We start from the raw sequence: 23,175 nt of genomic DNA, 5'->3' as shown, positions 1-23,175 counted from the left end.
GTATAAAGGCCGGCAGCAGGAACAGGTGTAGAGAGAGAGAGGTCACGGCGAAGCCGTCTAGTCGTCGTGCGATTCCAGTCCGATCTCGCGCTTGAGCGGCGACGAGTGCGGGTCCGCCTCGAACTCGAGCACCTGGCCGTTGTCCTCCTCCTCGCCCTCGGACGCCGGCTGGCTGGCGAGCAGCGACGGCCGGCGGCCGTTCTGCTCGCTGCCGGACATCTGCGCCGAGCCAGCGACCTGCGGCGAGCCAGTCGCCGAGTCGCTGCCGCTGCCCGCCACCGCGCCGTCAGGCTCGCCGGCGTGCACGCGTGCGTGCTGGTTCAGGTTGTCGTGGCGCGAGAACTTCTTCGCGCAGCCGGGGTACGGGCAAGTGAAGGCTAGAAGGGAGAGTAGCGTCAGCACGATGCGCAGCCACCAGCACGTCCACCGCCACTCACGCTTCTCGTCCGTGTGAATGCTGCGCACATGGCGCTTGAGGTGCTCGCTGCGCTTGAAGCACTTGCCGCAGCCGGGCACCTTGCACGTGTACACCTTTGCGCCCTTGCTCAGGTTGGCGATCTCGTCGGGGTTGCTCGGCACACGGCGGCCGCGCGAGCGCTTGGTGATGATGCCCGTGTACAGGTTCTGCGGGCTGGACGCGTGCGACGAGCCGACGGAGGGCGTGGGCGAGTCGTGCGGCGAGGGGTGCGCGCCCTGGTACGGCGACGACTGCAGCGAGCTGCGTGCCGAGCGCACGGGCTGGCCCGGCGTGAGCGGCGACGACGTCGTGGGCTCGGCGCCGCGCATGGCGCCGACGCGGCGCGAGGGCGCCGAGTGCGAGAGCATCAGGGGCTGGCCGCCGTGCGGGTGCGGCGCGTGAGGCTCGTCGGCGAGCTGCGCCTGCGGCCACGCTCGTGGGCTAGAGTATGGCGAGGGCCCTTGGTTGGGACTGTAGACGTTGATCGGGCCGGTCGGACCGTGCGGCGGCGCCGGCGAGCCGGGGATGCTGTCGCTGCTGCCGAGCGACGGCGAGCCGCTGAGCTGGTGGCCGCCGTGCGTGGGCGTGATGTGCGCGGGGTTGCACGAGAGCATGTGCTGTTGCTGCTGGTGCTGCTGTTGCTGCTGATGCTGCTGCTGCTGTTGCTGCTGCTGCTGTTGCTGCTGAGCGCGAGCGTGCTCGGCAGACTGCGGCGACGAGTGGCTTCTGGGCGGACCGTCGGGCCGCGGCGACGAGAAGACGGCGGGCGGGCGGTCGGTGAAGAGGCCGTGCGGGTCGGCCGCAGCGTTGGCGTGCGACGCACCGTGCGCCATGCTCGGGCCGGACTGGCTGTGGCTGCGCACCGGGTAGTGCGCGGCGACCGGCGCCGAGGCGGCAACGATCGTGCGGTGCGCCGAGACGGCGAGATGGTGCACGTCGCGGTGCACGCCCGACATGGCACGCTGCGGCGTCTGGAAGCCGCCGTGGTGGCCCATGGACGCCGGCGAGTAGCCCGGGTGCTGCGGGTGAGGGCCGAGGCTCATGCTCTGCGCGCCCTCTACGGTCTGCTGCATCGCCGCCTCGGCTGCGGCGTGCTGCTGCATAAGGTGGTGGTGGTGCGCAGCAGCAGCAGCCGCATTCTGGTCGCCGCTCTCGGAGATAAACTCGGCGAGGTTGAACTGGGCGAAGGAGCCAGACGGGTGCATGCCGTGGCCGCGCATCGAGCCGTTGCTGCGCGCATGCATCAGCTCGGGCAGGCGGTCGCTGCCGCGCGTGATCGTCGTGCGGCGTCCGCTGCTGCGGCCGACAGTGGCATCGTCGTAGAGCGACGTGGACTGCGCCGGGTGGAGAGGCGCACGCTGCTCGCCGCTGTATGCGGCGTGGTGCGGGTGACCGCCCGCCCACCCCTCGAGGGTGGCCGTGCTGGTGTACTCGCCGTTCATTGCCGCGTCCGAGTCGTTGTCGAAGTCGGCAGCGTCGTGGTAGTCCGAGAAGTCGGCCTCAGAGGGCGTGGTCGACGCGACGGAGCTGGCGGCCGAGGAGACGAGCGAGAGACGCTGCAGAGCACGCTTGCGTTGCGGCAGGCCGAGGCTGTCGAAGCGCACGTCGAGATCGTCGTCGTCCTCGTCGTCCGTGAAGCTGGCGCAGCGCGGGTGGTCGATGTTGCCGAGCGTGTACGGGTCGAGGGAGCTGTCGGAGTTGCTGCGCTTGCCGGTGGCCGAGCCAAAGACAAACGTGCCGGACGTGGCGTCGCTGAACGAGAACGACGTGGCGTGGCCGAAGGAGTAGGGCGAGTCGGTGTCCGAGAGGCTGCCGGGCGACGAGGGCAGCGGAGAGCAGGCGGTGACGCTGACGTCGAAGAGCGTGGCGATCGAGTGCACGGGGTGCGAGGCGTGGTGGTGGTGGGCGCTGAAGTACGTGTCGTCCATTTTGGCCTGACTTTGAGGGGCCGGCGCCGCGGGGGCGACGAGCACGTTTGCAAAGTGATGAGCTTCGGCTCGAGTGCTGGCGGCCTGCGAGTGCCGAGTCGGGCCTGCCGGCGGGCAGCGGCGGGCAGCAGCGGGTGGGCTGAAGAAAAAGAGGCTTGCTTGCGGCGCTGGCACTTTGCGAGCGAGCTGCGGCGGCGCGCCTGTGTGGTGGTGACGCGCGAACGTGTCAGGGGGACGGCCGAGGCACTGATTGCACGGCGGCGTAGCGCGGCGCAGCTAGTTCGGGCGCCGTCGGTGCGGCGAGAGGCGACAAAGTGCTGGCGACGAGAGACGCTGCTGAGCTGGCGGCGTCGCTGCGCTGGCAACGAGAGGATGTGATGGGCGAGGAAGGGTTCGTAAGATGCCGTTGTCGATATGTGACGCCAGCGGGTTCGTGGTGCGTGGATCGTAAGCGAGATTGCGCTGCAAGTCTCGTGTGGTCGTGGCGAGATGGAGTCGTAGCCTGCGGCGGTGCAGCAGGATGAGGGTCGTGGGGATGAAGCGAGAGCGAGGTCGTGACTGGAGGAGATGGCGAGAAGAGAAGAGGCAATCCGGCCGTTCGGGAGCAGACAGCCGGAGCGAGGATGGAGAGGGGAGCAAGGAAGAGGCCGAGGTCAGCAAATAGCTCGCTAGATGTGGGGTGCCGTAGCACAGCATCTCGTCATTTGCCGCAAGAGGCACACGACGACTGATTGGGACGGTCGGCACGCCGCCGGTCTGGCGTCCTTGCCGGCGGAGCTGGCGACCGACCGCACCGCCGCTGTCGCATCTCACACCAGCAGGCCTTCAGCCGGCGACGGCTGCTGGCGCTAGCGTGCTGCTTCGAGGGCCTAGAGCAGCTCTTTGCGCGGCGCCGAGGCGCTGGGCTGAGCGCTTCTCCGTCCACGGCCCGCCCGGGCCGCGACAAGCGCCTTCATCTTGGCCCTGAGGCCGCAGCGGCGGCGGGTGATGATAGAGAGGGGGCGCATGCCGTCCGGAGATGCGCGGCCCGCGCGCTTTTTTTCTGCACCGCCCTCCTGATCGCCGTCTTGCTGCCGCGGCGCGCTGCGTCTCCCGATGTCCAGCGTGCCCTCATGCCACTCCTCTCCGCAGCAGGCGAACTGCGAGGAGCGCGGATCGGGCGCGGCGGCGCGCCGGCAGGCCCGAGCGGCGGGGCCAGTGGGCGTCCAGGAATGGGCACCGTGCCAAGCCACTTCATCAGCGCGAGAGGCGCGAGCGCACCGCCGCCGCTGCCGTCCCCACCGCGCCCGCCACCGTCCCAGACGCACCGCCGTGCGACTGCGCCTTGACGAGCCCGCTCTCGCGCATGATGGCGTGAGGTCGATCCGCCGCTGAGTGCGCGAGGCGCTCACTGGGATGGCCCTTCATCACCCACACGCGCGCGCGTAGCAGCACGCGCCTGCGAGACGCGCCCCGCCGCCGCCGCGCGAACAACAGCAGCCAGCATCGCAGCATGTCGCTGGCCGCCGCGCGGCTCGCAGGGTCGACGATCGCTCGCCGTATCGAGCGAGAGCCATGCGAGGCGTTCTGTGCTTCATGCTGCTCGCCGCCGCCGTCTGCGCCGCCGCCGTCGGTGCTGATGAGGCGGTGCGCTCGCCGCCTTGTGTGGGGCTGCCCTGCGCGTCGCCGCGCCTGCCGCTCGACCGCGTGCGAGAGCGCCGCGCGAACGCGCACACCACCGCCGCGCGTGCAAGCAGACTCACGAGGGTCGTAAAGCGGGCAGAGCCGGCCTTGAGGTGCGTGAGCGAGGGTCGTGAAGCGGGTGGACGGGACGGTGGAGAGACGGCGGCCGCGCAGGCAAGGCGGGCCCCGCGACTGCGCAAAAGTCGCACCAGCTGCAGCACGAGGCCGTGCCGTGCTGACGGCTGCGGCCGACACCGCACGGCGGAAGCGGGCGGCAGCAAAGCAGCAGCACGCAGCACCACGCCAGAGCGGCGCAGAGGCCGTGCCGGGCAGCGCAACTCGACCCTCAACGGTCCGGAGCGATCAAGGCAGGTCATGCACGAGGCGCACGGCGTGCATGCCCGCTGCCGCGCTGCGGTGCTGCTACGGTAGCGCAGCGCAGGCGCAGTGCAGCAAAGCGGCAGAGCAGCACGCCTCGCGATCAAGAGCACGTCGCTGTCGCTTGCTGCTGGACCCTGCCGAGCGCGTCGCATGTGCTCCTCGTCCGCCTCTCGCGCCCGCCGCGCGCCGCAGAGCAGGAGGCGCGGCGCAACGTCGCAGCTCCGAGCCCGGCCTGCCGCCCACGGAGGCGTGGGAGCGCGCTGCTGGGCACGCCACACGGCGACGGCAGCAGCGGGCGGGCGGAGCCGCACCGCAGCCCAGCGCGCAGCGGACCGCTCGACGACGGCACCGTGGCACGACGTCAGCCTGCGCCCCCACCCGCCCTCTCTCTACTCAACATTGCTGGGCGCGGCGGCTCGTTGTGCTGCGGCAGCGTGGGGATGTTGGCACGAGCGGCGAGGTGAGCACGGCAACCGTGATGCTTGTCAGCCGTACGCACACGAGCGACGCGCAGCACCGCAGCGGGAAGGAGGAGCTGCAATGCTGCTGCGGGTGGTGGTGCAGCGGGCCCGGCCCGAGGGACAAAGGTGTCGGCCGCAGCGCTGCAGCGGGCCATCCATCCGCAGGGCTCCTCGGCATCCGGGCGGCCTCTCGCTCAGCTGCACGGATCGGCACCACAGCTTGCGTCCGAAGCGAGCGAGCGAGCTGGTGCTGCTGCTGCAGCCAGCGTCAGCTGTGAGCCAAGATCGTCAGCTGCAGCAGCGCGTGAGTCAGCGAGGGAGGGGAATGCTCCGCTGGCCGAGCGTCGACAAGAGCAAAGCGCCGCTGCGGCAGGTGGGTCTGTGCGGCTGCGCAGCTCGCATCGGGATGGAGAGCACGGCCATTGGCCAAGCGGCGCATGACTGGCGGAGTCAGCGCTCGACAAGCTACGCTCGCTTTCTCCGGGCGTGGCCGTGCACCACAGCGAGTCAACGTGAAGCAGAGCAGCGTGCAGGCTGCAACGCCGAGGATGCTGGGAGCAGGACGCTTGTGCTCGCTGCGGCTCGCCTTGTTCGCGTCCGCGCATCGGCGCTCCCGATCCCGCGCCGCGCGCGAAGAAGGCTTCTGTGCAGCTCGAGCGCACGCGGTCGGGCGCAGCGCAGTGCCGCACCTCGCACCGGCGCTTACGACAGGCTTTTGCGCTCAAAATCCTCCGTGGCTTAGCGAGCACCAGAGTGAGAGCTCAACGGCTACGGACAGCGCGCGTGGAAGCGGGCACTAACTGGAGAGTGACGCTTCCGATGCAGCCGGGCCGGCCTCTGACCAACTCGATCAGCTGCTGGCAAACCCCAGGCAGCTTGCTCATGCCATAGCGCAGTCGGAATCGGCGCCGAATGCTGCATCAGAGCGCTGCTGCTGAGCCGCTCGTCTCTCTGCCTTCCTCACGGCGACCCCGTGGCGCTCGTAGCGTAAATAGGCAGAGCGGCATCCGCCTTTGCTGGACTGGAGGTGCGCCGTCAGCTCCCGGCTCATGGTCTCATAATCCAGCGCAGTCAGACATGACATGTGTCGTTGCAGCTTGGGAAGTGCAAGCTTGCAGCGGAGAGGAGCACAGACCGAGGTGGATGCAGCGAGAAAGGGCGCCTCGACGCCATCTGCCGCGCCAAACGTCGTGGGGTGGCCGTCGCTGCACCTGCTGCGGCGCACCCCGCCCTCTTCCCCGACAGATGGCCGCGCAACCGCCGCGCTATAGCGTAGGAAGCTCGCAGCTGACCTCGGCTCCAGAGCGACACAGCGACGCAGCTTTGACGGCTGCACGTGCGGGCGCGAATGGCGGGCGGGCTTGCGCGGCCGTACGGGCGCGCCCCGCGGCGGATGTGGAGGAGGCCGCGCCGCGCCCGGAGCGGGCTTTCGCTTCGCCGGCGACTCGCTCGCGGCGCCTTCTTCGCCGCGTGCCGCTTCGGCATCCCCAGCATGGCCCGTGCAGCTCGGCACAGAAGCACACTCAGCATCAGCACGAGCTCGGATCGACCGCCGCGCGGTGCTGCGGCGGCCGAGGGAAGACGTGCGCGAGGCGGCGGCTATGGCGGCGTCCCGCAGCGAGCTCCACCTGGCTGCGCACGAGCCCTCGCACCTGGCCGTTCTTGAGCGCCGCTCGCCGCCGCGCCGTGCTTTCTTCCTCACCACCACCACACCAGCACCAACCATGGCACCGCAGTTCACTCTCTACTCGCACAAGGGCGTGCGTATCCGCCGCGCATGCCCAGCAGCACTCCTGCTCACCTCGCTGCACAGCCCGGCCCCAACCCGCTCAAGCCGGCCATCCTCATGGAGAAGCTCGGCCTCGAGTACGAGGTGATCCCGCTCGTGTTCGGCGACGACGCCGAGACGGGCGTCAAGGGCGCAAAGTTCCTCAAGGTCAACCCGAACGGCCGCGGTGCGTGACCGCGTGCGCTTCCTCTCGCCTCGCCCCGCTGACGCTCCCGCAGTGCCCGCTCTCGTCGACCACTCCAACAGCGACTTTACCGTGTGGGAGTCGGGAGCGATTCTGCTGTACCGTGCGTGACGCCGCTGCTGCCTCATGCGAGCACGCTGACACCGTGCGCAGTGGTCGACAAGTATGACAAGTCCGGCCAGTTCCACGGCAAGACGCCCGAGGAGCGCGCCATCACCAACCAGTGGCTCACGCACCAGCTGTCGGGCCTCGGCCCCGTGCAGGGCAACGTCAACTACGTGAGTGGCGCGTGGAGCCACGCATGCGCTGTCTGCTCACACGCTCGACAGGCGCATCACTACTGGGAGGGCACGTACAATGAGAAGCCGCAGAAGAGCGTCTTCACTCGGTGAGTGGAGCCGCAGCGTTGCTCTGCGCCGAGCGCTCACATGCTACCGCAGCTTCGAGGGTGAGACGCACCGTCTGTACGAGCTGCTCGACTCGCAGCTCGCGCAGCAGGCGCAGCGCGGCTCGCAGTGGATTGCGCTTGACCGGCCCACGATTGCCGACTTCACCTTCTACCCGTGGGTGGCCATTGCCGGCTTCGGCAAGATCGACACGGCGCCCTACAAGCACGTCACCAAGTGGCTGCAGACGCTGCAGGCCGACAAGGACGTCAAGACGGCCGACTCGAAGCTGCCCAAGTGAGGGCAGCTCGGCGCTCTAGCTGTGGCTCAATGATATCACTTTGCTCTATATGACTTAGCCTGACGTTGTTGTGAGGATGAGAGACGCGGAGCAGGGAGAATGGCGAGAGCGCAAGGTCAAGGTGAGCCCACTTCCGCGCAGCAAGGCGCAGCTCAAGTTGCTCACGCCTCATGCTGCGGTCCCCAGCAACTCGGCAAGCAAAAGTCGGGAGTGAGCGTGCCGCTCCGCTGTCACTGAGACCTGCTGACGCCAGCTCCGCCCCGTCACCAGCGAAGGCAAGAAGCGGCTGCGCGCCATGTCCTCCGGCCGCGTGCAGGTGCCGCAAGAGGCGTTCCTCAGCGGACAGCCGGCCGAAGGCAGCCAAGTCAGCGTGTTGAAATACCATAGCACGTCAAGATGCTCGCTTGACATGTGGGCAGGCGAGTGTCAGAGGGTGACCGCTGCGGTGTGGGTAGTGCCTCTGCAAGAGCACCGACGCTACTCCTTTGGCCGTCCCGGCCTTCTCCCTTGCCGCACGGATGCCGCGGCTCGACACCATCCGCGATCGCTCAGGCAGAGCTCGAGCGCAGAGGCAGCTTTAAGAGGCAGACCGGCTGCTGTTGCCTGCCACGCGGCTCTGCCCCCCGTCTCATCTCGCTACTCTTACTATCTCCCTGCCGGTGCTGCTGCGCCCGAGGCCGGCATTCGTCGGTCCGCTGCCTCGGCCCGGAAAAGCTGTCGAGGCCGCAGCGCCGACGCCCTTGGGTGCAGTGCTGGGCATATGAGTGTTAGAATAGTTCTAGAATATATTCTACCTATTCCCTGCGTAAAGTCTGACACAACTATTTGCTTCATATTATTCTAGAATGCTTGCATGGAATAGAGAATAATTCTAGAAGTATTCTTACTATTCCCACCACCCTCTCTGCCCCCATCATGACAGTAATGCACTGTCCTCCACCCGTGTTGCAGAGCTAGAACACTTCACAGCATGACCCTGATGCCTGTCTGTGCATGTACAAGCGCTCAGATGCCGTCATCATCTGCTTGAAGTCATCTGATGAGTGAGCAGTATGCTGACTCAGCACAGGTGCCAGTGCAGCTCTGTTGACTAGGGGTGTCTGTCACACCGCTTGCCCTGACAGAACATGCTTGCTGATGTACAGGGCAGTATATGATGCCCAAATGGGGATTTCAAAGGCAAAAGCAAGCACTCAAAGTGCCCTGACATGGGCGCCGGCAGTGGTCAGACGCTGGGAGGGAATAGTTGGAATAGTTCTAGAATTATTCCTATTCTATTCTCCAAATTCTTGGCATCCAACTATTTGTTCCTTTTATTCTAGAATAGTAACAATTCCTATTCTCTAGAATACATTTTAGAATATTCTAAAATAGCAAACATTTTGCCCAGCACTGCTTGGGTGGCAGAAGCTCCGACTGGATGTGGCGTGCGACCTGCAGTACCTGCAGTGCCAAGTGCAGCTCCCTCAATGAGGCGCTGCGCCGCCGCTTTGCGATCTTGCGCAGACTCTCACTTGGCTCTGCAGAGTCAGAGTGGGCAGGTGCCGCTCTGAGCTGCATTCTGACGCTGCCGTTCTAAGCTGACTGCAGCTGGACTCTAGAACCCTACTGAGCACAATCGCAGGGAGCATTCAGGATACATGATGGCACAGACAGAGCAAGGTTTCAAGTGATGCTGCGCCTGCCGCTGCCTCGCTGATGCCGAGTCGCTCTGCGGCGGCATCGCCGACAGGAGACGTGTGGCGTCCAGCTGCATGCACCTCGCTCCCGCGCCTGCATGCCGGGAGGCTGCAGCACCAGCACGCAGCACCAGCGCTGCGCTGCACCTGCGTGCTGAGGCAGCCCGTCAGCGCTCAGCCAAACCTGCATCTGCTGCGGCATCGGCCGCGGCCGGATTGCCTTCAGGGTCCGCACGGCGCGGCGCAGTACCCAGGCCACGGCAGCAGCGGCGCAGCCCCGGCCGCAGCAGCAGTCACTCGGCACTCGCTGACTCTCACTCTGACTTACTTTGCAGCTGGCATCGGCTGCGGCTGTCGCAGAGTGCAGCAGCAGCAGCAGCAGCAGCAGCAAGAGCTCCAGCACTCAGATGCAGAGCGCAGCAAAGAGAGCTCGGATGCTGCGCGTATAACGTTTAGGCGTCCGGGTACGGGAGCGGCTGCCTCCCGCCGAGGCTCGCCGGTGCGTACCTGCATCCCTCGCTCCAACTCCTGCATGCTTGCACCCCTGCAGCACTCCCGCTCAAGCCCTCTCGCTGCACCAGCCGCAGGTGCAGAGCGTGATGCGGCTCTCGCTGCAAGGGCACGAAGCCACATCGTGGTGTCCTCGGGCGCCCACATCGGCTCTCTCGTGCCGAGGCGAGGCCAGGGCGTGCGGATGCTGCGACTGAGGCGTCGCCTACATAAGGGCACGCCTCGCCGACTCGAGCACCTGTCGCTGCAACCCACCGCCCTCCGACAGACTCTCAGCCAGCATGCGCTACCTCTCCGCTCTCGTCCTCCTGCTGCCGCTCGTCGCCGCGCTGCCCTCGTCGCCGATCGAGGCGCGCGGCGGCAAGCGCTGCAGCACGTCGCCGCAGTGCGGCAAAGCCTCGCTGTACTGCAAGCGCGGCACCTGCTCGCCCCGCCGCGAGCTCAACGGGCCTTGTTACAAGGACTTCGGGTGTCTCTCCTCTCGCTGCGTCAACAAGCGCTGCGTCAAGGCCGAGGCGCCCACGACGCCCGCGCTGCTGGCCCTCGGCGCCAAGTGCGCGACGAGCGTCTCCTGCGCAAGCGGCTACTGCGGCAAGGCGCGCTGTGCTGTGCCCCTGCCCGTTGGCAGCGATTGCTACAAGGCAGTGAGTCGCGACCCAAGACACAGAGTGGCAGAGCACGTTTTGACGTCTTTTTGTCCAGGTCGGGTGCACGTCGGGCGTGTGCACGTCCGGCAAGTGCGCTGCAGCCTCCACGACGCCCACCACCCCAACGACGCCGACGACGCCGACGACGCCGACGACGCCGACGACGCCGACTCGCGACCCCGTCATCGTGCCGGGCAACCTGGCAGAGAATCCTTCATTCGAAGATGGCACGCTGGAGCCCTTCACTACCAACGGCGCCGTGACGATCGTCAAGGGCGGCGCATACGACGGACAGTACGCTGCCCAGCTCAAGCCCACGGCCAACGCGCCGGCCGTCATCGGACAGAGCCTCGGCGGCACCAAGAAGCGTGCCATCATCAGCGCCTACTACGCCTCCATCAGCTACCTCGCCAGCGACGTCTTCATTCCGCTCAGCGAGAATGCCTGCTCCATCACCGCGCTGATCAACGGCCACACCCGCGGATACGACGCCGAGCCTGTGTTCGTCACGACCGGCCAGACTGACTGGGTGCAGCACACCTTCTACGTGCCGTCCGACCAGGAGATTACCTCCATTGCCATCGGCACGGCGTGCGACAAGACCGCCACTGCCACTATCAAGATCGACGGCGTTTCCTTCGTCCGGGCTGAGGGCCCAACAAACGGGGCAAACTGGGACCTTAGAGGCAACCTGCTCAGGAATCCCGTACGTTGCCGAGCAGCGGCGCCTCTGGACGCACGCTGACGCTTCTTGCGCAGGACTTTGACAATGCGGGCAAGTCGTGGACGGTGTCTGGCGACGTCACCTTCGATGACTCGGCCTTGACCAACGGAGTGGACCAGAGCATTGGCGTCTACTCGTGAGATGCCAGATGCCGTGCGTCGCCACACACATGCTGACGCCGCTTGCTCAGTCTCTTCAAGGCAGCGACGCCTGCCTCGGCGAGCGCACCGTCGAGCGCTTCCCTCACGCAAATCTTCAACACGTTTGGCGCGGCCGGATCCATGAACGGCCGCTTCATCCAGCACGTGGACGCCTTTGCATCCTCGGTTCCGAACGCTGCCTGCAGGCTCATCTACTCGCTGAACCACCAGGTTCTGACGACGATCGGCATCACGCAAGTGGATGGCCCGTCCTACGACGGCCAGGATTACTTCCGCGAGCACAACACGGACCCGAGCATCACGTACACCACGCCCGGCCTTGGCTGGCCGGCCGAGATGAAGCTCTCGTGCGACCCGGGTGCGTCGGCGACGGTGCGCGTCGACCGCATGTCCGTCTTTGCCAGCGCCAATTGAGGCAGCCAGGTACTACCAAGCATCCTGCCCCTCACGCTGTTTTCGGCAGCATGCCGTTCCTCTCATGCATCCCTGGGTCGCTCCCCTGCGCCGGCCTCTGTTCACCTATGCGTCACCCTTCTCTCCATCGTAACCAGCGTATCGCGTGCCTTTCTGCATGCACGCTTTCGCCCATGCCTGCTGTGTCACGTGTGGCGACGCCGGGAGCGAATTCAGCCGCATTGAGCGCCACGCGGCGGACCCTGACGTGAGCGTGGGAGGCGTGTGCGTGGGCGCCAAGAGCCGCCGGCGCGGGCCATGTTCCCAGGTGTTGGTGGCGCGCGCATCTGGCCGAGCGTGCCTCGGGCATCTGCGGGGCTTCCTGGTGGGCCCGAGTCGGGCGACTCGGGCCTGCTGGATCCGAGGAGGCGCCGACGGCAGCAGGCGGGGGTCTGTCCGGCCAGCGTGCAGCCCGCGCCGACAGCAGCCGGCGGGCAATGGAAGGATGCGCGACGGCAAGCGACGCCCCGCGTGGCGCTCCCACGTCCCGCGCCGAGCGCCGGCGGACGCGTGCGCTGCGCTGCCTCGGCACGCGGCGAGCTGTGCGCTGCTCGCCGCCAGCTCGCCCGTGGCGTTGCATTCCGCGGCGTCGCCACGCGCCCGACGGCTCCGCTCGCAGCTCCGCAGGCGCCAGCTCCCGAGCGACGCTGCGGGGCAGGCGCGCCTGCGGCCGGGGGGCAGAGTGAGAGCAGCAGGCGCGATGCAGGGTGCAGGCGTGAGAGCAGCGGCTGGGGCCACGCGCGCGCCAAGCCACGGCGCGCATGGAAGCCGCCGGCGGACCCTGTCCTGGTGCTTCGCTGCGCTTGCGCCGCGCGCGCACCTGCAGCGTGCTTCGACTGCCTTGGCCGACGCACGCGCTGTGTCGGCGCGCAGCGTCAGGCGCCAGGGCAACGCTGCGGTTGCGGCGTCGCGCAGAACGCAGCATCACCTGCACATGCCGCTCGCAGCATGCGGCAGCGGCGGCGTCGCGGCCGCGTCACATGTCTCGCCGATCTGCCGATCACGCTGCAGCCACGAGAATGCCCCAGCGCGAGGCACGCCGCCCCCACGGTACCCCTGCGTGGGCGCACGCCGCCTCCGAGTGCCTGCCGCTGATGTCTCCGGCGCTGCGATCTGCGGGCTGCATGCGGGCGCCTCGCAACTTGCCGGCAGCCCGCAGCGCGCAGCAAGTGCCGGGCGCAGTCCGACGGCCGCGCCCGTGGTACAGGACAGCTGCGGCTTGCCTTCCCCGACAGCGTCTGCCTCGGTGCCTGGCGTGGTGCCTCGTACCGCAGCGTCGGCGGCGTGCCCAGCGTCCATGCGGCCTTCCCGCTGCGTTACCTGGTCGCTGACCGAGCGCCACGAGGCGCACACGTGCGGCGACGCCGCATTCGCTGCTCAATGCGCCTGCTCACACCGTGCACGCCGCTGGCCTCTCCCAGGACCGAGACAGCGGCCCGCGTCGCATGCCAACACGCCTGGCTGCTTCCCGCTGCCTTCTCTTGAAGCTGCCACAGCGCAACAACTCGCCTATGACGCCGCCGCATTCGCACTGGATGGGCCTGCTCGCATCGCGAGCTCCCCGTGGGTGGCGCAGATGTGGGTTCTGCTATGCGTTCCATGTATGTAGACATTCGAGCGGCGCGGCTGCTCTCAGTACGGAGAGCTGCGAACACCAGGCTGCCGTGCCGTGCCAGCCGTCGTCAGCCAGCGTGCCATTCCAGACAGCCATGCGCTGTCAGCCAGCTCGTCATGCCGCAAGGCTGCCCAGCCGCGAGCCAGCTTGCCATGCCCACGCAGGAGGCCATACATAAGGCAGACCTCCGACGCCCCATCCTCCTCGAACATCATCCTCCCAACAGCCCCTCCGGTCCCTCAAGCACCATGCGCTACCTCTCCTTCCTCCTCCTCGCCCTGCCCCTCGTCGCCGTCGCGTCGCCGACGTCGCCGGTGCTCGAGGCGCGCACGCTCGGCCACCCCTGCAACAAGTCGTCGCAGTGCGGCTCCGTCAACAACTTCTGCAACCGCAGCAAGTGCTCCGTGCGCAAGCCCATTGGCAGCAGCTGCTACAAGTCGATCGGCTGCATCTCGAACAGCGTGCGTATCTGTGTGCCCTCGGCCTGCCGCCGCCGCTGCTGACCGCCCTGCAGTGCAAGGACAAGAAGTGTGTGCCCGCCGGCGTTCTCAAGATCGACGAGAAGTGCGAGACGAGCTCGTCGTGCGAGAGCGCGTACTGCGGCCGCAGCAAGTGTGCCGCCAAGCAGGCCGACGGCAGCGCATGCTACAAGGCAGCGGGCGTGCGTGCCCTCCCGTGCTCACCCGGTGCCGACTGTCGCTGACCATGCGCGCTCCACAGTGCACGTCCGGCATCTGCACGGACAAGAAGTGCGTCGCCAAGTCCGTCGCCCCCACGCCCGACCCGAACCCGGAGCCGGAGCCGACGCCGACGCCCACGCCCAAGCCGACGGAGCCCACCGCGCCCGTTGACGTCAAGAACAACGTGTCGAACAAGGGCCACTTCGAGTCGGGCACGCTGGAGCCGGAGTGGGAGTCCAGCCAGAAGGTGAACCTCAGCTCGGAGGACGCCACGGCCAAGGACGGCACGCACTACGTCATCTTCGACGTGCCGGCCGGCACGCCGGGCACCCTGTCGCAGGACCTCCCGGCGCCCAACCCGCCGCCGAGGCGCCGTGACGAGCTTGAGCGCCGCGCCGTGGTCGAGTCGTACGACGCCTCGCTCTGGTACCGCGTCCCCAAGTTCGAGCAGGGCTCGGTCAGGAGCCAGTGCAACCTCTTCTTCGGCATCAACCGCGAGGCGTCGAACGCCGTGCCGACGGACTACGCTATCCAGCCCATCACGGCTGTCACGAGCGAGTGGGCCGAGTACAAGGTCCTGCTCGAGAGCGAGCCGCACATCGCCGACTACCAGGTCCACGTGCGCTGCGACGGCCTCGCGTCGACCACCGTCCACGTCGACTGGGTCAGCTTCGTTCCCAACATCCAGAAGGGCCGCGGCGACATGGGCATGAACATCAACAACAAGGCGAGTGGCGTGGCGGCTGATTGTGCTCGCCGTTGCTCACGCTGTCTCTTCTTGCTCAGGGCAATGTCGTAATTGATGGAGGGTTCAACCTGCAGGCGTCGGAGTGGACGCTCATCGACGGCGAGTACAGCGACGCTACCCCTGCATACCTGGACGACGAGCAGCGCGACAACGGCCACGTGTGAGTGAAGCGACGGCGTCTCTGTCTACGTCGCAGCTGCTGATGCTTCATCCACAGCATCCTCACGGGCTTCCCGGACAACCAGCAGTTCTCCATCGTCAAGCAGCGCATCAACCTGCACACGGAGGAGGGCGACAGCAACCTCAAGCTCTCGGGATCCTTCCGCTGGCGCACCACCGACTTCTCCAACAGCGACCCGGCGCAGAAGTGCAGAATCTACCAGAGCGTCAAGGGCCCGAGCGGCCAGGACATCGACCTGCAGGTGATTGAGGTCGATGACGAGGACAACGCGGCGCCGAACGACGGCTTCAAGGAGGCGGCCACCACCGCCCTGACCGACTACGTTGCCGAGAACGACGCCAGTGCCCGCGTCTGGGTCAACTGCGACGGCGGCGCCTCGATGACCGTTGCCATCGACGCCATCAAGTTCTTCGTCGACGGCGGCAGCTAGACAACTACCCTCCTCTTCTGCCTCGCACTTCCCCCACGACACCCTCTGCGATGCGCGACTGTCTCAGTCTGCTGCCCCTGCCGGTCGCCCCTCGCTCGCCCTCACCACACCCTTATTACCCCCCACAGATCCTTTACCCTCGCGCTGCGCTCGCTGTCCTACGTACCGGCCTCTCGCGCGATAGATTTCATTCTGCTTCTCGCGCTCATGTGTGGCTGTCTGGGAGTGTGTGAGCCTCTGTGACCCAGCTCGTGAATTGTCGTGTGGCTCGGCGCTGCAGATGAGCGCGAGGCGGCGGACGCACCGCGGAGCTTGCCCGGCCATACATCTTCGTGCAAACGCTACATGACTTCCAAAAATTGCATTGCGGCACTGTTTTGATTTGTTGTCTGCAACCTCATCGTCTCTCGACGCGCTTTCAGTGACTGATAGGCTCCAGAGAGCCTCCCGACGCTCTCTGATGCACGAATGCACGCGACAGGGACCCGTCGCGCGCTGCGAGCCGCCGGCCGTAGGCGGGTGCAGAGGAGTCGGGCGCGCGGCGGAAGGTTAGCTCCGGTGCCTGCCCCGTGCTGACGGCGGCGCGGTGCAGGCACGCCGCCGCGGCGCGCCGGAAGCGCCACGCCGCGCGCGCGGAGTGCGGCACGCTCAAAGGGGCTGCTCCTTCACTGCGGCGCGGCTCTGCTCCGCCTCGGGCTGCGGCAGCCGCGGATCGAAGCGAGTGGAGTGGCACTGCAGAAAGGCGAAAGTGTGGTGTGAGAGACGGACCGCTCCGCTTTGCATCTCCTGAGCGCAGCCTGCAGCGCCGAGGAGGGTCAACGCTCGCAGCGGCCGCAGCCGCGAGACGCCATGACGCGCCGCCGCGGTGTTGCTCGCGGTGCTTGAGCGTGCATCGGCCGGCGGAGCGCTCCACCAAGCAGAAAGGCAGACGGCAGCCGCGCCGGCGCTGGAGCTGTGCTGACGCCTCCCGCTCCGCGGCCCGACGCTCCCGTGCGCGCGTGCATGCCGCGGCGTGCAGACGCCGGGCGGCAGCGCGTGTCTGCTCAGCCGGCTGCTGACGGGGTCCAGCAGCTGCAGCGCAGAGCATGGTGCAGCGAGCGCAGCGCGCAGCGTTCGCAGGTGCTGTCGTCGATGGGCGCTCGGCACCGAGGTGTCTGACGGCCGGCGGTAAGACGCTGGCCTGCTGCAGCAGCAGCAGCAGCACGGCGGCCGTGTGCGCGGCACCGTGGCGCGCGCTTTGCCCCCTCGCCTCTCTCTGCCTTTGCGCGCGGTGCGCGGCTGTCGTGGGCCGCTGGCCGTTGCCGCATCGCAGGCGCTCGACCGCTGCATCTGCTCCACCCGCTCCATCGCTGCCTCTCACCGCCATCCCCACTGTCCGACCCCCTTCCCGGCGCCCACCAGTCCTCGCCCTCGCCGCTGCGCTCTCGCTGCCGCCCGCCGTGCCGCCTGCGCACGTGTTTGTGCTCCGCCTGCGCGCCGCCGCACACTTTCCGCGCCGCCGCGCGCCTCCACCGGCCCCTGCGATCCGCGGCCGCGTGTGTGTCCGCTGCGCACTTCTGCGTCGCAACCACCACCTCTGCCGCCGCGCCCCCCAGCCGCCCTCGTGCTGCGCTCGCCCACACACGCTCCTCACTGCGCGCCAGCTCACGCGACTGCGGCCAGTGGCCTGCCGGCCTAGCTCTGCGCCCGCGCGGCCCGTCCGCTCCCGCACCGCGCCCTCGCGGCGCCGCTGCGCCCCGCCGCCGCCATGGTCGTGTCGAAGAAGAAGGTCGCGAGCCCGCCGCTGAAGCGCAGCGAGCCCAAGGGCCTGGCCAAGATCTGGGCCACGCTGCGTGCCATCCAGCTCGACCCCAGCGTGGCGTTCCAGAAGAAGCGCCCGCCGCCATGCCCGCGCAGCGTCTACTTCAACGAGCCGCTGCCCGCCGAGGCCTTTGACAAGAAGGGCAAGCCGCTGCAGGGCAAGAACGGCACGCACAACTGGACGTATGCCGCGAACCAGGTGAGCATGCCGTGGGTGTGCTGCTCTGTGGGCTGAGCTGACGTCGGCGGCAGGTGCTCACTGCAAAATACACCATCTTCAACTTTGTGAGCTGGCGCGCTGAGGCACCGGTTCTCGCTTACACTGCTGACGCACTGGCGCTCTCGCAGATCTTCAAGAACTTGCTTGAACAGGTGAGCGATCGACAGCTGACGGAGTGCATTGCCCACCCTGAGCGGCATCGCTGACCCTGCCTGCAGTTCCGCCGCGTGGCGAACCTCTTCTTCCTGCTGCTCGTGATCCTGCAGTTCTTCCCGAGTGCGTTCTGCCCGCCCCTCTCGCACGCGCTCTGGGCTGACCCCTGTCGCAGAGTTCGCCACGATCAACCCCGGCCTGGCCATGCTGCCGCTGATCGCCGTGCTGGGCATCACGGCCATCAAGGACGGCTACGAAGACGTGAAGCGCCACCAGTCAGACCGCGCCATCAACCGTCAGCGCGTGCGCGTGCTGCGCGGCGGCGGATGGACTAACCCCAACGTCATGGAGCCCAAGGCGCGCTCCTTCTCGTCGACCTTCCGCGCCATCTACGACCAGTACCTCGGCGGCAAGCGCCGCCAGAGCAAGCACATTGCCGGCGAGCTGCCGGCCAACATCGACGGCCCCACCGGCCAGGTGCCGCAGCCAGCGCCCGTCGATGCTCCCGGCGGCGGCTCGGCGCCGCAGCCGCTCGAGGGCGCCGCCGACTCGTCGGCGGACCTCAACGGCCAGCCCGCGGGCCACGGCCTGAACCGCGGCATGACGTCGACGAGCTCGCTCGGCCTGTCTGGCTCGCACGGCATCCGCCGCCAGGCCTCGGGCGTGTCGCAGTTCAGCACCGAGTACGAGACGGACCCCGAGGGCCGCGTGCGCCACCGCGGCCGCCTGCTCTCCGAGGAGGAGACGTCGCGCTTCTACGCCAAGAAGGCGGCGCGCTGGAAGAAGACGATCTGGGAGGACCTGGCGGTGGGTGACTTTGTGCTGCTGAAGAACAACGAGGCGATTCCGGCGGACATTGTCGTGTGCGCGACGTCCGAGGAGGAGGACAGCTGCTTCATCGAGACGAAGAACCTCGACGGCGAGACGAACCTCAAGTCGCGGCACGCCGTGCCCGAGCTGGCGCAGACGCTGCGCACGGCGCAGGACTGCTCGCGCGCGCTGATCCGCGTCGACGGCGAGCCGCTGGACACGAACATGTACCGCCTCAACGCCTCCGTCGTGCTGGGCGACCGCTTCGACCGCGACGGCCAGCCGCTGCGCTGCCCCGTCACGCTCAACCAGTGCCTGCTGCGCGGCTGCAACCTGCGCAACACGGCCTGGGTCATCGGCCTCGTGCTCATGACGGGCGCCGACACGAAGATCATCGCCAACTCGGGCAACACGCCGTCGAAGCGCGGCAAGGTCGAGAAGCAGATGAACCCGATGGTGTGAGTGTCCACGGCGTGACGCGCGTCAACAAGGCACTGACATGCGCCGCACAGCTACGTCAACCTGCTCATCCTCGCCGCCATGGCCGTCGGCTGCGCCATCGCCGACGCGCGCATCGAGCACTACTACTTCGATCGCGCCGCGTACTGGGAGTACCTGGCCATCTTCGGCGACGACAATCCGGACATCAACGGCCTGGTCACGTTCGGCAACGCGCTGATCACGTTCCAGGTGCGTCGCGGCGCATACACGTCGCAGGATCCAAGCTGACCACCGCCGCAGAACATCGTGCCGATCTCGCTGTACATCTCCATCGAGGTGGTGCGCACCGTGCAGGCGTATCTCATCTTCGACGACTACGACATCTTCTACGAGAAGACGATGCGGCGCACGACGGCGCGCTCGTGGAACCTCTCCGACGATCTCGGCCAGATCAAGTACATCTTCTCCGACAAGACGGGCACGCTGACGCAGAACCTGATGATCTTCCGCGAGCTGGCCGTCGGCGGCATCGCCTACCACGGCGACTCGCCGTCGGCGTCGTCGGACGAGCTGGGCGAGAAGGAGCGCAACGAGTACAAGGCCGGCGCGTCGAGCGAGTCGGGCTCGTCCGACAACAAGCACGACCCGCAGCGCAAGCGCGTCAAGCCGAGCAACGAGGACGTGGCGCCGTTCAGCGACGCGCGGCTCAAGGCCGCGCTGCGCAACCCCGAGGACGAGCACGCCAAGCTGCAGGGCTGGTTCTGGCGCTGCCTGGCGCTCTGCCACACGGTGCTCAGCTCGGAAAACAAGGAGACGGGCATGCTGGAGTACAAGGCGCAGAGTCCCGACGAGCAGGCGCTCGTGCAGGCCGCCGCCGAGGTGGGCTTCACGTTCTGCGGCAAGGACCGCAACACGCTGCGCATCCAGACGCCGTGGTCGACCGAGTACGAGCAGTACGAGCTGCTCACCGTGCTCGAGTTCACGTCGGCGCGCAAGCGCATGAGCGTGATCCTGCGCCGCCACTCGGACGACCAGATCATCCTCTTCAGCAAGGGTGCCGACAGCGTCATCTTTGAGCGCTCGGCCGCTGGGCAAGAGCAGCTCAAGGCCGAGACGGACGAGGCGCTCGAGGAGTTCGCCAACAAGGGCCTGCGCACGCTGTGCCTCGGCTGCCGCGAGGTCGAGAGCAAGTACTACGAGGAGTGGGCGCACCGCTACCACGAAGCGTCCGTCTCGCTCGAGGCGCGCGAGGAGCGCATGGAGGTGCTCGCGTCGGAGCTCGAGCGCGAGCTGACGCTGCTCGGCGCCACCGCCATCGAGGACCGGCTGCAGGAGGGCGTGCCTGAGACGATTGCCGACCTGAAGCGCGCCGGCATCAACGTCTGGGTGGCCACGGGCGACAAGCTCGAGACCGCCATTGCCATTGGCTACAGCACGATGCTGCTGTCGAAGGACATGAACCTGATCGTCGTGCGCGGCGGCGAGTATGGCCAGCCGAACTCGGCCTACAACCAGCTGCGCACGGCCGTCGAGCGCTTCTTCGGCGGCCACGAGGCGCTGGAGCGCATGGAGCACCAGCCGCCGGACGAGGATCTGGAGGAGGGTCGTCCGTCGCAGTCGGGCCACCGGCCCTCGGCACAGGCGCGGCGCAGCACCGCCAGTGCCGCCTCACTCGTCGGCGAGGACAACGGCGAGCGCTCCGGCGGCTTTGCGCTGGTCATCGACGGTGCGGCGCTCGGCCACGCGCTTTCGGAGGACTTCAGCAAGGACCTGCTGCTCGACATCTCGACGCAGTGCAAGGCCGTCATCTGCTGCCGTGTCTCGCCGCTGCAGAAGGCGCTCATCGTGCGCCTGATCAAGGATGGCCTCGGCGTCATGACCCTTGCAATCGGCGACGGTGCGAACGACGTCTCCATGATCCAGGTGAGTGTCTCGTGGAGCTCTGTCGCTCGGCATTCGCTGACACATCTCTCAGGCTGCGCACGTTGGCATCGGCATCGCCGGCGAGGAAGGCCTGCAGGCCGTCAACTCGTCCGACTACGCGATCGCGCAGTTCCGCTTCCTCAAGCGCCTGTTGCTCGTGCACGGCCACTGGTCATACTACCGCAACAGCACCATGATCCTCAACTTCTTTTACAAGCAGATCATCAGCATCGGCTACCTCTTCTGGTTCCAGATCGTGCGTATGCTGCCTGCCGCTCGCCTGCTGTCCGCGCACTGACACGTGATCCGCCCCCGCAGTACTGCGCCTGGTCCACCACCCAGGCCATCGACTACGTCTACCTGCTCTTCTGGAACGCATTCTGGACCGTGGCGCTCGTCATTGCCATCGGCATCTTCGACCGGCCCATCTCGGACCGCGTGCTGATGGAGGTGCCCGAGCTGTACCGGCGCTCGCGCGAGGGCCGCTACTTCGGCCTGCGCCCCTTCCTCTGGTTCATGCTCGACGGCCTCTACCAGGCGACGGTGCTATACTTCTTCCTCTGCTACACGTACGACACGACGACGGCGCGCAGCGACGGCTACGACATTCAGGTGAGCCGCCGCGCGCGGGGCGGACGGAAGCGATGCTGACACCGTGCGCAGCTGTACGAGTGGACAACGACGATGGCCATCGCCTCGGTCATGGCGGCGAACCTGTGGACCGCCATGTGGGCGAACGCCTGGACGTGGTGGCTCTTCGCCGGGTTCTGGCTCGGACCGGTGCTCATCTTCGTCTTTGCGCCGATCTACGCGGCCTTTAGCCCCAACACGATCTGGACCTACGTGAGTGATGCCTGCGGCGAGGTGTGCCCTGCGCCTGCTGACGGCCTTGCTTGCAGTCGTACGGCAACAACAGCTTCCTCTATCCCTCGGCCGCGTTCTGGTTCGGCGGCATTCTGTGCGTCTGGCTGTGCGTCGCCCCGCGGCTGCTGCTGCGGCATGTGCGCGAGACGTACTACCCGCGCGACCTCAACATCCTGCGCTGGGTCGACAAGCAAGATCCGCACCACGACTACATCCACGACCCCGCCATGCCCGCCGCGCGTGCGGCGCGCGAGTACGGCGTGGCGCTGCCGGCAGCGGCACACCACGGCGACGAGGCGATGCGCTCGCAGACACGCAGCTCCGATGGCCACGCCCTCATGCCGCCGGACCGCGAGTCCGCCTTCGCGATGCATGCTCTGCAGCCGACGGCCAGCCGTGCGAGCAGCACGCAGCACGACATGCTCACGGGCGAGTCGCGCCCCGTGCGCGGCTACAGCTTTGCGGGCGAGGACGAGTCGGCGAACCAGGCACGCCGCTCGCGGCGGCGTCTCTCGCTCAAGCAGCGCCTCATGCCCGCCTCGATGCTGCGCCGCGCCGAGCAAAAGCGCATGAGCACCATAGCCGCGCGCGAGGAGGAGGCCGAGGCCGACGAGGCCGACGAGGCGCGCCGCCGCAACAGCGTCCTGGCCGGGCCCGGCGTCGAGGAGGACGATGATGACGACGACGAAGAGCGCGAGCGCGCCGCCCAGCAGCCGGCTCGGTAGTGCTCGCCGTCGTCTCCCTGCCTCCCGTAGATAGTCTCCTTTCCTGCTTCGCGCGAGCGTCTCCTCGGCATTTACCCCCGCGCGCATGCCCCATCCACTCTCTTTATAATCTCTTCGACTTCTCCCGCCGCTCTCCCTCGCTGTGCATATTTCCGAGAGCTCTTCGCCCCGCAATGCGCATGATGAATCTTGAACCCAGTGTGCATTCAGTCAGAGTGCTCGAAGGCCTCGAGGCTGAACGAGGGCGCCTTGCGCAGTGCATCCACGCCGCTGCAGTCGGCCGCCTGCACGCAGAAGCTGCCGCCGGCGCTCAGCGCCGTCTGTGCGCCGGCAGCGACGTCGGGATAGGGACACCGGATCTGGGGCACAGTGAGCAGCGCAGCATGCTGTGCCTGGCGCGTCTCTACGCACCTGCTGCGGGAAGGGACACGGACACTCGGCCGGCCGGCCGACGCAGGCCAGCGTGTCCGGGCATAGGTAGCGGCCACATTGCGCTGCGCGCAGTGGTGTGAGCGTGCGGCGACAGAAGGCGAACGGTAGCAGCAGCTCCAGCGATGAGCACGCCTCGCAACCCTGGCCGACGCCGCCCTCGTCGCACTCACCGGCCTGCACGCGTGCATGGAACCAGCTGGCGTCGCCGGCGGGCGGCGCCTCCTGCTCCTGCTGCGCGGCGCCGTGCTGGAAGAAGTGCTGGAAGAAGTCGGCGCGCGCCGTCTGCAGCAGGCAGACGGCGACGAGCAGCAGCAGCAAGCCGAGATGCATGGCGGGCGCGAGGCGAGGAGGTGGCGGCCGGGAAGGAGAAGCTGCGACGCGCATCTCAAGCCGCCTCCACGTCACGCGGAGCGAGGCGGATAAACCGGCG

General features: G+C 67.5%; 7 protein-coding genes across 7 annotated transcripts; 4 read left to right on the top strand and 3 right to left on the bottom strand.

The window, feature by feature from the left end:
* Positions 1-57: 57 nt before the first annotated feature.
* FA09DRAFT_296378 (hypothetical protein) lies at positions 58-786 on the bottom strand (the record flags this gene model as incomplete). The annotated part of the gene is made up of 2 exons (XM_025740162.1): positions 58-377; positions 438-786. The coding sequence occupies 2 exons, from the start codon at positions 784-786 to the stop codon at positions 58-60; spliced, it is 669 nt and encodes a 222-aa protein (XP_025599125.1).
* A 3,961-nt stretch (positions 787-4,747) lies between these two features.
* FA09DRAFT_329331 (hypothetical protein) lies at positions 4,748-5,109 on the bottom strand. The gene has a single exon (XM_025742136.1). The coding sequence runs from the start codon at positions 5,042-5,044 to the stop codon at positions 4,790-4,792; it is 255 nt and encodes an 84-aa protein (XP_025599124.1). The 5' UTR covers positions 5,045-5,109; the 3' UTR covers positions 4,748-4,789.
* A 1,504-nt stretch (positions 5,110-6,613) lies between these two features.
* On the top strand, positions 6,614-7,549 carry FA09DRAFT_338127 (glutathione S-transferase; the record flags this gene model as incomplete). The annotated part of the gene is made up of 6 exons (XM_025744066.1): positions 6,614-6,649; positions 6,703-6,844; positions 6,897-6,965; positions 7,016-7,140; positions 7,192-7,250; positions 7,303-7,549. 6 exons carry the CDS (start codon positions 6,614-6,616, stop codon positions 7,547-7,549), a joined length of 678 nt encoding a protein of 225 aa, XP_025599123.1.
* A 2,060-nt stretch (positions 7,550-9,609) lies between these two features.
* On the top strand, positions 9,610-12,114 carry FA09DRAFT_329329 (hypothetical protein). The gene is made up of 4 exons (XM_025742135.1): positions 9,610-10,382; positions 10,441-11,091; positions 11,145-11,245; positions 11,300-12,114. The coding sequence occupies exons 1-4, from the start codon at positions 10,020-10,022 to the stop codon at positions 11,682-11,684; spliced, it is 1,500 nt and encodes a 499-aa protein (XP_025599122.1). The 5' UTR covers positions 9,610-10,019; the 3' UTR covers positions 11,685-12,114.
* A 1,738-nt stretch (positions 12,115-13,852) lies between these two features.
* Positions 13,853-14,400, top strand: FA09DRAFT_307139 (hypothetical protein; the record flags this gene model as incomplete). The annotated part of the gene is made up of 2 exons (XM_025740553.1): positions 13,853-13,999; positions 14,059-14,400. Coding segments are annotated over 2 exons (489 nt in total), but the record flags the coding sequence as incomplete, so codon positions are not given.
* A 2,358-nt stretch (positions 14,401-16,758) lies between these two features.
* FA09DRAFT_329328 (phospholipid-translocating P-type ATPase) lies at positions 16,759-22,508 on the top strand. Its single transcript, XM_025742134.1, has 11 exons — positions 16,759-17,376; positions 17,430-17,462; positions 17,526-17,549; positions 17,616-17,673; positions 17,726-18,818; positions 18,873-19,050; positions 19,102-20,724; positions 20,777-20,980; positions 21,043-21,336; positions 21,388-21,567; positions 21,624-22,508. The coding sequence occupies exons 1-11, from the start codon at positions 17,125-17,127 to the stop codon at positions 22,311-22,313; spliced, it is 4,629 nt and encodes a 1,542-aa protein (XP_025599120.1). The 5' UTR covers positions 16,759-17,124; the 3' UTR covers positions 22,314-22,508.
* FA09DRAFT_359997 (hypothetical protein) lies at positions 22,500-23,091 on the bottom strand. Its single transcript, XM_025745185.1, has 3 exons — positions 22,916-23,091; positions 22,725-22,807; positions 22,500-22,672 (listed from the first exon to the last, which is right to left on the bottom strand). Exons 1-3 carry the CDS (start codon positions 23,073-23,075, stop codon positions 22,520-22,522), a joined length of 396 nt encoding a protein of 131 aa, XP_025599119.1. The 5' UTR covers positions 23,076-23,091; the 3' UTR covers positions 22,500-22,519.
* Between the last annotated feature and the right edge of the window lie 84 nt (positions 23,092-23,175).

Source organism: Tilletiopsis washingtonensis (assembly GCF_003144115.1).
Source record: "Tilletiopsis washingtonensis strain MCA 4186 unplaced genomic scaffold FA09scaffold_8, whole genome shotgun sequence".
NCBI lineage: Eukaryota > Fungi > Basidiomycota > Exobasidiomycetes > Entylomatales > Tilletiopsis > Tilletiopsis washingtonensis.
The sequence above is the reverse complement of the archived record's forward strand: the minus strand, read 5'-3'. Positions and strand labels throughout refer to the sequence as shown.